The 10,876-nt window shown below is 47.6% G+C and overlaps 1 protein-coding gene across 1 annotated transcript in view; it reads left to right on the top strand.

The window, feature by feature from the left end:
• The first annotated feature begins 651 nt into the window (after positions 1–651).
• The window catches only part of CES5A (carboxylesterase 5A), a 29,310-nt gene continuing 19,085 nt past the window's right edge, over positions 652–10,876 (top strand). Inside the window, 8 exon segments of the mRNA XM_003735307.6 lie at positions 652–724; positions 1,806–1,877; positions 1,880–2,009; positions 3,994–4,144; positions 5,974–6,091; positions 6,094–6,106; positions 9,229–9,324; positions 9,326–9,368. Of these exon segments, the coding sequence (XP_003735355.3) occupies positions 652–724; positions 1,806–1,877; positions 1,880–2,009; positions 3,994–4,144; positions 5,974–6,091; positions 6,094–6,106; positions 9,229–9,324; positions 9,326–9,368 (696 nt within the window).

Below are 10,876 nucleotides of genomic sequence, written 5' to 3'. Positions count from 1 at the left end.
TGTTTCTGGTGGGATGAAGGGACAGATTTGAAGGCCAGGGAGAATCTTTTTGGTGGCAACTAGGAAGGACCAGAGGGGAAATAATACAGTCTAAGAAGCCTCAAGGTTGCCAAGGAGGCTGTAGACAAAATGGCTAGCAAGACTCTGGTTGGCAGGGCCAGCTGGGGTGCCAGTCTGAGTTGGCAGTGTTTGTGCCTTCAGAGCCACTTGCTTGCCCCAGCAGCAACCTTCTTCCTCTTCTCAGAAACTTCTAGGCTTCTCCAGCCTGCACTGTGTCCTTCTGGAGTCACAGGTAGGTCTGGAAACCTCATTCATCCTTGGGTCTCTGGAACATGTAATGCTAAAATTTCTTGCCTGGTATGGAATGTCTTTTCTATTTATCCCATCTCAGAAGTCCAAAGCCTGTCAAATTATCTTTCTCTAGCTCAAGAGTTAATCATCAGCTTCTTCTTAGGTAAATCAGAACAGGAAGGTCTTGCTCTGTCAATTCCTCTGAAAATAGTGTTCTGATGCTGTTCTTCAGTAACTCTGCTCCCTCTGCCTGCCTATTCAGCGTTTGCCTGTTAGCAGGAAGTTCATTCTGGCTCCTGACTGAAGCTCCCTGAGGCCAGAAGCCACTGTGGATGTTCACGGAGTTTAGGCAGCAGCCAAATGAATGGGAATCGGGTGCACCCAGGCCAGATCCTAATTTGGGCTATCTGGGTCCCTGCAGCCACTACCAAGGGTGAGATATCCAGTGGGAGAGGAGGGCTCTCAGAAGATGGGGTGGGGGGAGGATTTTCCACTGGTAGAAATGAAGTCATTTGTCAGAGGTGTCTGAGGGTCCGTGGAGAGCTATGTGATACTTTGATGGCACCAATGTCCTGGTGTTGCTGAGAAGCCAGAGCTTCCTTCTTGGAGTGGTTAGTGCACAGAAGACCCAGGTTCTGCCCTTGGGTTGCTCATGTCCTGCAAGGCGCTTAGAGGGGCTCTATCCTGAGTACTGGGGAGGCGTGAGGAACAGAGCCTGTGCTTCTGCACTCCTGGCTGCAGCGACTGGATTTTCAGTAATGAAATGACATTAGAAACAGTGCCAAGACACCCGGGTCCTGCTAAGTAAGTAGCTGGGCAGTTTCCTTCTTAAGGCTCCACGTTCTGTGTGGAAACTGAGACACTGGCATGCCCAGTCTCCCAAAGTGCCATCTTCATGTTCCTGGAAGTATATGGTTGATTTCAGGTAGCATCTGCGTGAGAATTTTAAGTTTTCACCCATGAATATTCATATGTATTCAAAAGTAGATACGTAACTCACCAAAACCACAATTCCATAGATGTGATTACTTGGAAGTCTTCTAGGTAAAATTTTAAAAGAAATTTATTGAAATTAAATTTTAGGAAAGAAATTAAAAGCCAGTAATCATGCAGGTGCTGCACAGATGTGCCAGCAGTGGTGCTGGAGGGTGTGGAAGGGACAGAAGTGTAGGAATCCCTGGGAAGATGAGTTTTTGGCACCCCAGGATCTACAGAGTTTGGCGTGTGTCCATCCTGTGGAAAGAAAGAGCTCTCAGCAGAAGGGAGATGGGTTCCTGAGTGAATAGGAAAATTCTGTGGCTCGGTTGTGCTGGGCTCTAGGGGAAAGAAAGTCAGTGCTTTCATAAGGTTGACTTCTACAGCAATCTTGGAAGAAGCCGCAGACATCGATTCATGGAGAGGGAACCTGGATACTGCCGGCTGCTCAGCCTCCAGGTGAAGGAAGTGTGTCCCCACTGGGGAGCTCCAGGCTGGGTCCCCAGCCTGCTCCTGACGCCTCCCAGGTGTTCTCTCAGGGCCTTCTGCTGAAGGGTCACAGAGGAACACCAGACTGGGATGGATTCAGGGCAAGCAAGTCACTGTGCTGGGAAGCCCGTGCCTGTGAATGTGTTCCTCGGAGTCCCCTTTGCAGCTCCTCCGCTGGGACCCCTGTGTTTTACAAATCCACAGCCTGCATCACCCTGGGATAATCTGTGAGAAGCCACCTCCTACCCTAATTCGTAAGACCAGGTTTGGGCCCATGGGTGGGTTGTGACTCTGGGAGTTGTGGGAATGCAAGTCATGCAGCCCAGTGGGAAAGAAGAGGGGTTGGCGTGGGTCCAGGAGGAGGGAGAGAGAGGGCTGGAGACTCAGGCAAGTGGTTCAGTAATCCCCTGACTCCCAAACTCGCTGATGGCCAGGTCGTTGGAGGCATCTTTAAAAATATGCGGATTCCCTGGGCTCCCTTCTGAACTTCCTGAATCGGAATATCCCAAGCTGAGCTCAGGAAACTATATCTGCACACTCTCTAGAGACTCTGATCAACAGCCAGGTTTTTTGGAAGTGCTGAGATGGGCTTACTGAGTCCTTTGGTCAGAAGGGGCTGTCCCAATGTATTCTTGTGAACTCTCACCCAAGCCTGGCCTCTAGGTCAGACTGAGTGAGAATTTTATTGGGAAGAAACACATTAGAAGGGTGTCAGCTCCAGCAGTCCAACCTGGCCCGTGGTGAACTCCATAAATACCTGTGGAATGAATGTATGGGTGTGTCTCTGTGACACAGGCACTCTGGGAGGTAGGGAGCTCCTGATCAAGCTCGAGTAGGTAACCCATTACCAAGTTAATTGGGGAGGAACGAGGTGAGACTAATGGGTGGGCAGTGAGACTTGAAAATCTCACGTTGGGACACATGGGTTCCTGGCAGAAGAAATTCTGGTGCCAGGACATTCCCTGAGCCACAGAAGATGACCCCATGTGGACCAAAGACTGAGGACATTAAGCTGAAACTCATTTGTTCGTGCATTCATTCATTCATCCAACTAATATTCATTGACAACCAACTTGATAGCTGGCTCTCCATTAGGCCTGGGGACATGGCCGGGGATGAGTCACAGCTGTCCTCAGGGGGTATGCAAATGAGTGATGGTGGCAGGAATGAAAACAATAATTGACGGTTAAAGTATAAGATGGCAAGGGAAATCATGAGTGTATCAGAGAAGGGTGCTGAGGGGAAACAGAGACTCAGCAGCCTAGCTTTGATGGGAGGTCAGAGATGGCTTTGCTGAAAGTGCTGAGGCCTGATCAGCAACATACAAAGGGGCAAGGATGCAAAAAAGCCTGTCAGGAGAAGATGTGCAGAGATATTGCACATTATTCTATTAACAAAGCAACTAGCATTGATTGTACATGGGGTATGGTAGAAGCATTCACATTCACAGCCTTGCTTAATCTTACGGTGTATCACGCTCTGTGCTGGTGCTCTGAGGTACAGAGGTGACTTAATACAGAGTCCCAGGATTTTAGCTGCCCACAATCAAACTGGGGGTGATGATAACTCACATTCACAAGCCTAGGACACATTCTGGGAAAGAACGCAAAATAGGTAAGTATTTCCAAAGAAGAGCTATGGTTGAACTGGAGAAATCTCAGAAGGCTTCTGGGAGGAGGTGGCAAGTTGGAATGAAGCTAAAACAAAGGGAAGAATGTGAGCATACAGATATGGGGAGTAAGCAGTCCAGGCAGAGGGCCTGACTTGAGCAAAGCCTGGATGCAGGAGTCTCCCTGCCAGTCTATCTTGGTTGGTTCCAGGTAGAGAGGCCTGGAAATGTTTCCTTGCTCTTCTGGGGACAGAAGAGGGAGCCACAGGGGCAAAGCCCTTGATATTCCACTGTGTCTTGCCCTCTACGGTTTGGGGAATTGTTGGGCCAGCTCAGGTCGTTATGTGCGTCTCTATTGAGGTGGTGGGTGTAGGCATGGGAGGGTGGTGGGGGTAATGGTACCGTTACTCTACACAGTGTTCTTTCCTACCCAGGAACCAGATCAAAGAGAATTTGCTTGCTTGTTTGTTTTGGAAACCATGGGGATTTGGGCATGATTGGACTTTGTACCAGTAGCTGCCTCTTCTGCTCAGGCAGAGATGTCCAGGCCTCCCCACTGTCACAAGAACTGGCCCTTCGCAGGCGAGTTTGCTGATAACTTTTTCTGAGGGTTTTCTCCTTTCCTGGAGGTGCCTCCAGAAGTCAGAGTGGCTGCTCTTAGATCAACACATGCTCAAGGTGCGTGACCCCAAATTTGAAGTGTCAGAAGACGGCCCGTACCTTAACTTCTATGCGCCGGTCCACGCCGATGCAGGCTCCAAGCTCCTCATAAGGCTGCCTGCTGTGTGTTTGGGGCTCCAGCTTGCAAGACCTTGGCCTGGGATCCAGGCAGGGCAGCTGCCTGTCTGGAATTGGACCTACCCTGTTGCCTAAAAGGGAAATGTAATCACATCAACAATTTTAAAAGATCATTCTCCTGCTAGATTTGAGTGATCGGTTTTTCTGCCTGATTCTTTGTTGGCAGTGACTTGACGTTTGATTTTTATCTTGCTTGTTTTTCCTCTCTGTTGCATATTTAGTGACCTGTAAACTTTCAGAAAAGACACTGCTTAAAAGGAGTCTGACTTTTTTTAAATTTGGGGAATCCTTTTTCAAAGACGATAATTTTATCTTCCAACTTTTCTGTTTATAATGAAGACAGGTAATCATGTTAAGTGTTTCCTTTAAGAATATAAAACATCCCTGTGTCAGTGAGCGGGGGAAAGGCATATTCTATTTTTCAGCCACACCCTCACACCCTCCTCTCTTCCTGTGCTTCTGCCAGGGGCAAATTGGCTCTCTTGTATCCTAACAGCAACGTCTATTAAGTGCTTGCTGTGTGCCAGCCACAGTACATCATCTCATTTAACTCCCACACTAACTCAGTGGGTAAGGAGGATTTGGACCCATTCCACAGATGGAGAAGATGAGGCACAGGAAGGGCATAGCTGACTTGCTCCATGTTGTACACACAGTTGGCGCTAGAACCTGGCACCAAAGCCAGCGCTTTGTCCACCTCCCCTTTCCTCAGAGGTGTTCCTCTCTTTACCCGTCCCGAAGACTGTAATATCTAATATGACCTTAAGAAAGAGAATGATCTGTTATTAAATATATAAATAGAGGTAATGCCATTTAAATAATGTTTTATGTCCCCTGGTCCCAATTTTTCTAATCAATAAAGTTTGTACTCTTCCCTTATTTATTTCTGAGACAGCGTCTCAGTCTGTCGCCCAGGCTGGAGTGCAGTAGTGTAACCTTGGCTCACTGCAACCTTTGCTACCCGGGCTCAAGCGATTCTTGTGCCTCAGCCTCTCGAGTAGCTGGGATTACAGGTGCCTGCCACCACGCCCAGCTAATTTTTTGTTTACTAGAGACAGGGTTTCACCATGTTGCCCAGAGTGGTCTCAAACTCCTGAGCTCAGGCAATCCACCTGCCTCAGCCTCCCAAATTGCTGGATTACAGGTGTGAGCCACTGAACCTGACTCTTCTTTCTCTTCTTTTTCTTCCTTTCTTGATCTTTCATCCTTCTTCTCCTCCTCTTCCTCCTTCCTCCCTCTTCTCCCTTCCTCCTCCTCTTTCTTCTTCTCTTTCTCCTCTTTTTCTCCCCCTCCCCTCTCCGAAACCCTTCCTCTCCTCTCCTCTTCTCTCTCTGAAAGTAGAGAGCTTTTCTGTGTTTGCTCTTACACATGGCTTACAATGTTTTCCATCTTCCTGTAGGTCACAGGCTCACTGGTATTTACTGAACAATTTCTGAGCACTTGAAACTTGAAATGTGCTATCACTCACTATTCTATGAGCTTTAAATGCCGAATTCTGTTTAAACCTCATGATAACTTCGTAAGTGAGATGCTTTCCTTCATCACATCTTACAGATAGAAAAATGAGCCTTAGGTTAAGTAATCTGGCCAAGGTCACACAGATAGTCAGTGGCAGACTTGGGAGTCAAACCCAGGCACTCAGGTGCCAGAGCCTACATGCTTCACCCTGGGCCTTCTTCAAATGACAGGCCTTTCACCCTGCTTAGCAAGTGGGACATTCATATTTCACCTGAAGAACGTATGTCCCAAACTGCATGAGGAGGGGCGGTGGGGCCTGGTGGGCTGACTGGATGTTCCTCTCCCCTCTTCAGGTCTTGGTATGGTTCCCAGGGGGTGCCTTTCAGACTGGCTCAGCCTCCATCTTTGATAGGTCCTCCCTGGCTGCCTCCAAGGACGTGCTGGTTGTGATCGCCCAGTACTGGCTGGGAATATTGGCTTCTTCACGTGAGTCTCTCCCAGCGATCGACACCCCAGATCCCAAAGGGGCAGCTGTGCAGTAGTCATAGACAGAGCTTAGCAACCCGAGAAGGGGTGAGCCTTCCGTGACATTGAACAAAGCTGGCCCTAATTACTTTGGTAATTTTTGCAGCTGTAGCAGATAAATCCCCAAATTTTGGTGGCTTAAAACAATAAAAATCTCTTTCTCACTTGAGTAAAGTTTAATTGAGCATCCCTGATTGACAGACATCCTTCCCATGGTCAACCAGGGATCTTGAGCTCTGATGTGGATTCTCTAGGGCCCCGGATTGTCTGCATTTGGTGGGTGGATGGAGAGAACATGGAGGAACATGCAAGGGAGGGTCTCCCGGCCCAGCGTGCAGGCGGCACTCACCATTTTTGCTCACTCATCACTGGCAGAACTCAGTCATGTGGCCACATCCAGCTGTAAGCAAGCTGAGGCAATGTAGCCCCGCTGTGTGCCCTGGAAGACGAGGGCACTGTTTGTGTGAGCAGTTGGTGGTGTCTACCTGAGCCTCACCCCCAGCATCCTCGAATGCTCACCTGAGAATATCACTCCATCACAGTGGCTTCCCTCCTCCAATCACGCCTAACACGTGCTGAGCACTCACTGAACCAGACGTGGTGCTGTACACTTGCCATGCATTATTTCAACTCACCAGCAAAATACTTCTTGAAGGAAGTTCTATGCTGTTATTCTCATTTCACAGCTGGAAAATGGAGGCCCAGAGAGGTCAAGCAACTTCCCAGGGTCACAAAACAGAGCTAGGTCTCTTGACCACTTCTATTATCCTGCCTGAAACATGGCAGGAGAAGTCATGAACAGGGTCCAATGAAAGTAAAGAGGAGTAGTGAGAGGCGAGGCCAGGATCATGCCTGGGGGTCACAGTCACATACTATGGGAAAAGCAGCAATGATTCTAATATGAATCCTGCCCTACAGAGGCTCCTGACTATGGGGGACATAATGCAGGGAAAAAAATATCCACTTTCCAAGCAGGACATGGTTAATTCTCCAAGAGTGAGATGCCATGGGGCTGTGGAAACAGAGGAATGAGCTGCAAGGAATTGGGGAGGCTTTGAGAGAGGGGTGGCATTGGAGCTGCACTGGAAGGATGTGGTTGGGTTTGAGGAGAAGGGGTTGAGAGAGCATGTGCTTGACAAAGGCGATACGTGTGCAAAGACTGGGAAGTTGGAAGGGAGGTAGAGGCACATGGGGTTGAAGCAATACTTTTGCAAAGCGCACTGAGACTGTAGCCCTGGGATGTGGCTCTGGGAGTGTTGGGCAGGCAGGACAGGCTGACGGGTGCCCTGACCAGGACAATTACACTTCTGGCTGCTCTATACATTAGGATTCTGCATAAGATTCCTTTGGTAGAAAAGTTTTCAACAATTGTTTATTGTATCTGGTTTTGAGCATAGGTTGGGAAAGCCGCAGCAGGAGAAGGATGTGGAAAGGCAAGGACAGGCATGATAAGGAAAGGCCTTGAATGCCAGGCTGTACATAGAGTTTGGGCTTTATCCAACACAGATTGAGGGACCAGTAGTACCTTTCTCAGAGTAGTGTACCAGAAACCTCACTCCAGAGCAGAGCGGAGGCTGAGCCAGGGATGCCCAGCTGCATGTGGGGAGCCCCACTGGGAGGCACTGTCTTGATGCAGGCCATGGGGTGGTTAAACCACAAAAGCATTAGCTGCATTGTGTATGACATGCTTATTGTCTGCCTGGCACTATCAAGCTTCGCAATCATGTGGAGTGGGCACTATCATCCCCATTTTATATGTGAGAATCATTGAGGCAAAGCAGGTTAAGTGGCTTGTCCAAGGCCACCCAGATAATAAGTTCCAGGCTGTGAATCCTGTGCTAGAAGCTGAGATAGTAACCACTAAGGTATAATGCTTCTCAGGATAAACAGAGATGGAGAAACGGGGACCAGGGTGGGAGCCATGTAGAATGGAACATAGGTAGATGAAGGTAAAATTGGCAGGGCTTGACTCTTGATCAGATGCAGGGGCCTGGGGGAGAGAAGGTGGGGTCAGAGCCAGCTCAGTGGTCATGGACAGAGGAAGGGACCCGGGGGAGGAGCAGTTTGGGGGACTGGGAAATGGAGGAGAGTAGAATGTGCCCCAGGATGACGTGCATACATGGTGTGCACTGCATGCATGTTTCTGGTCTAGACATTTCTTTGGTTCTCTGGCATTTCCACTTACTTCATTTGTTCTCCCATTGATTCCATCCTGGGAAACATGCAATTGTGCAGGGGCAGCAGCATGGGAACATGGGATCCCAAATCTGCAGCTTTGTAGCTCTTGGGTAAGGGGGTTTAACCTCTCTGTGTCTGAATGAAAGAGTTGATATGCACATTGGTCTCCTGAGAGCATGCTCACAGGTTTAGTGGCAGAGAGTTGGCATGAGCTGCTGCTATGGAGAAATGCAGTCTCTGCCCAAGCACTTGCCAGCAGAGAGGGAGCATGGGGTGGTGGGATAAACTTCCCAGTCTCTCTCTAGCCCACCCTCAAGGCACACAGGTGAGGCCTGAGTGATGTCATTCCCAGAGGCCAGCTTTTGGGGGGCAAGGCAGAGAAGGGTGGAGAGGACCCAAAGAAGCGAAGGGAGAAAACCCAGCACCACCTACCTCATATGTGTGAGGATTGTAGGAGTATTAGCCTTAAAGTCATTAGAACAGTGTCTGGCACATGTTGTAGCTGTTATTATTGTTACTATATTATTAATTTAGTGGAAAATCCTGTGCTCAGGAAACTCTTGCTTTCTTGTACAGACCAACTCTCGGGAACGGATTCATGGATTCCAGACCAGCCCGGGCAACGTAGGATTCTTAGATTCTGAGGAGCCTATGAATACTTGAAATTGCACCTACAATATTGTATGTGCATTTTTCTTGGGTGCGTAACTTTCATCAAATTCTCAAAGAAATTCAAATCCCAGCAAAGTGTGAGAACGAGCCTGGTTTTCCCAGCTCCTCCAGTCCTCTGACTCTGAGTTCCCTTCCCCACTGACACCTGCCCACAGCCTCTGCTGAGAACTTCTGGGGCCGTGGGAAACACACCATGGTTGACTGAGAATACTCACCCTGCCTCTTGTCCTCAGCACATGGGATCAGCATGCTCCGGGGAACTGGGCCTTCAAGGACCAGGTGGCTGCTCTCTCCTGGGTCCAGAAGAACATCGAGTTCTTTGGTGGGGACCATCTTTGGCGAGTCTGCGGGAGCCATAAGTGTTTCTGGCCTTGTGAGTTCTCTGCTTTGTGATTTGAATGAATCTCAGTATGGGAGGTTCCAGCAATGGTGATGATGAGTCACTAACATTTGATTGGTGCCTTCATGTTGAACAAACACTTTAATACACATTGTCTCCTACAAGCCACACAAACACATTGTGAGTCAGGGGCTCAGTCTCATCTCATGGACAAGACAGCCGCCACTGGGAAAGTTTAGATAAATCACCTAAGGTCACATAGTGAGTAATAATTTGAGGAAAAAAATCCCTTATATTTGTAGAGAAGAAGCCCTAGTATTCAATTACCAGAGTAGCAATCACTTGTTTAATAGAAAATTCAGCTAAAGCATGAAATACCACAAGATGCATATAAATATTTTATTTTAATTTAAACCATAAAATGTACATTCCCTCACCAACAGTTTGATATAGGGCCTTGTGTTTGCAAGTTGGTCTGCTGGCTCGAGTTCCAACATGGGTTATCTTGCATAAACCACCTACAAAATTCACTGTCCTCAAATTGCAGTTTCAATTTCTTTGCAGTGGCACAAACTTAAAGATGCCTGCAAAGTAGTCTGACTTTAGCTCATTTGGAGTTTTGTACTTTTCCTTTTACTTCTTTCTTGTCGACACACAATTTGACAGCGATATATTCTTTTTTGAGACAAGGTCTCATTCTGTTGCCCAGCCTGGCATGCAGTGGGATGATCATACTTTACTGCAGCTCGAACTCCTGGGCACAAGCAGTCATCCTGCCTCAGCCTCTCAGGGAGCTAGGACTACAGGCATGTGCCACCACGCCCAGCTAATTTTTATTTTTTTGTAAAAATGGGATCTTGCTATATTGCCCAGGCTGGTCTTGAAATGTTGAGCTCAAGTGATCCTCTTGCTTTGGTTTCCCAAAGTGCTGGGATTATAGGCATGAGCCACTATGCCTAGCCAAACAGCAATATTTTTTAGCCACCCTTTATCAAGAAATTTTTTCCAGACATAATTCGATTTTCTTTTTACACACACAGTACATTTGTTCTCATGATATTTCATTGATTATGTAATTACAATAACAAGCGCAACTGACAAAACATGTTTGGAAGCAAACACACCTGATTTTTGACAAGAAACTGATGAGAAACTGGCTAGAAAATGGTCCATTGGCTCAGAGTGGTCAGCATTTCCTTGGCATCAGTTGGGAGGTTAATTGCAGAAATCAGTGACATGCTGATGAGTTAAGAGAGCTTCTGCTATATAGCACTTGACAATATATGTGGTCTTTTAGCATCTTCAAAATTACCTTCTAAGGTGGATTATATTAACCTAACTTTTCATATATTATAACAGCCACTGTTTCATGAGCGAAATTTGGCCAGACCCTCTGTGAAGACTTCTATGTCTATTACTTGTCCTGCTCCTCACAACGGTTCTGTGATACGGGCTTGATCTTTACTCCAGTTTTACAGGGGAGTGAACTGATGCTTAGAAATATTAAGCAGCTTGTCTGAGGTTATCCAGCTAGGAAGTGA

This window comes from Callithrix jacchus, chromosome 20, assembly GCF_049354715.1.
Source record: "Callithrix jacchus isolate 240 chromosome 20, calJac240_pri, whole genome shotgun sequence".
Lineage (NCBI taxonomy): Eukaryota > Metazoa > Chordata > Mammalia > Primates > Cebidae > Callithrix > Callithrix jacchus.
Note: the sequence above shows the minus strand (reverse complement) of the source record. Positions and strands in the feature narration are given on the sequence as shown.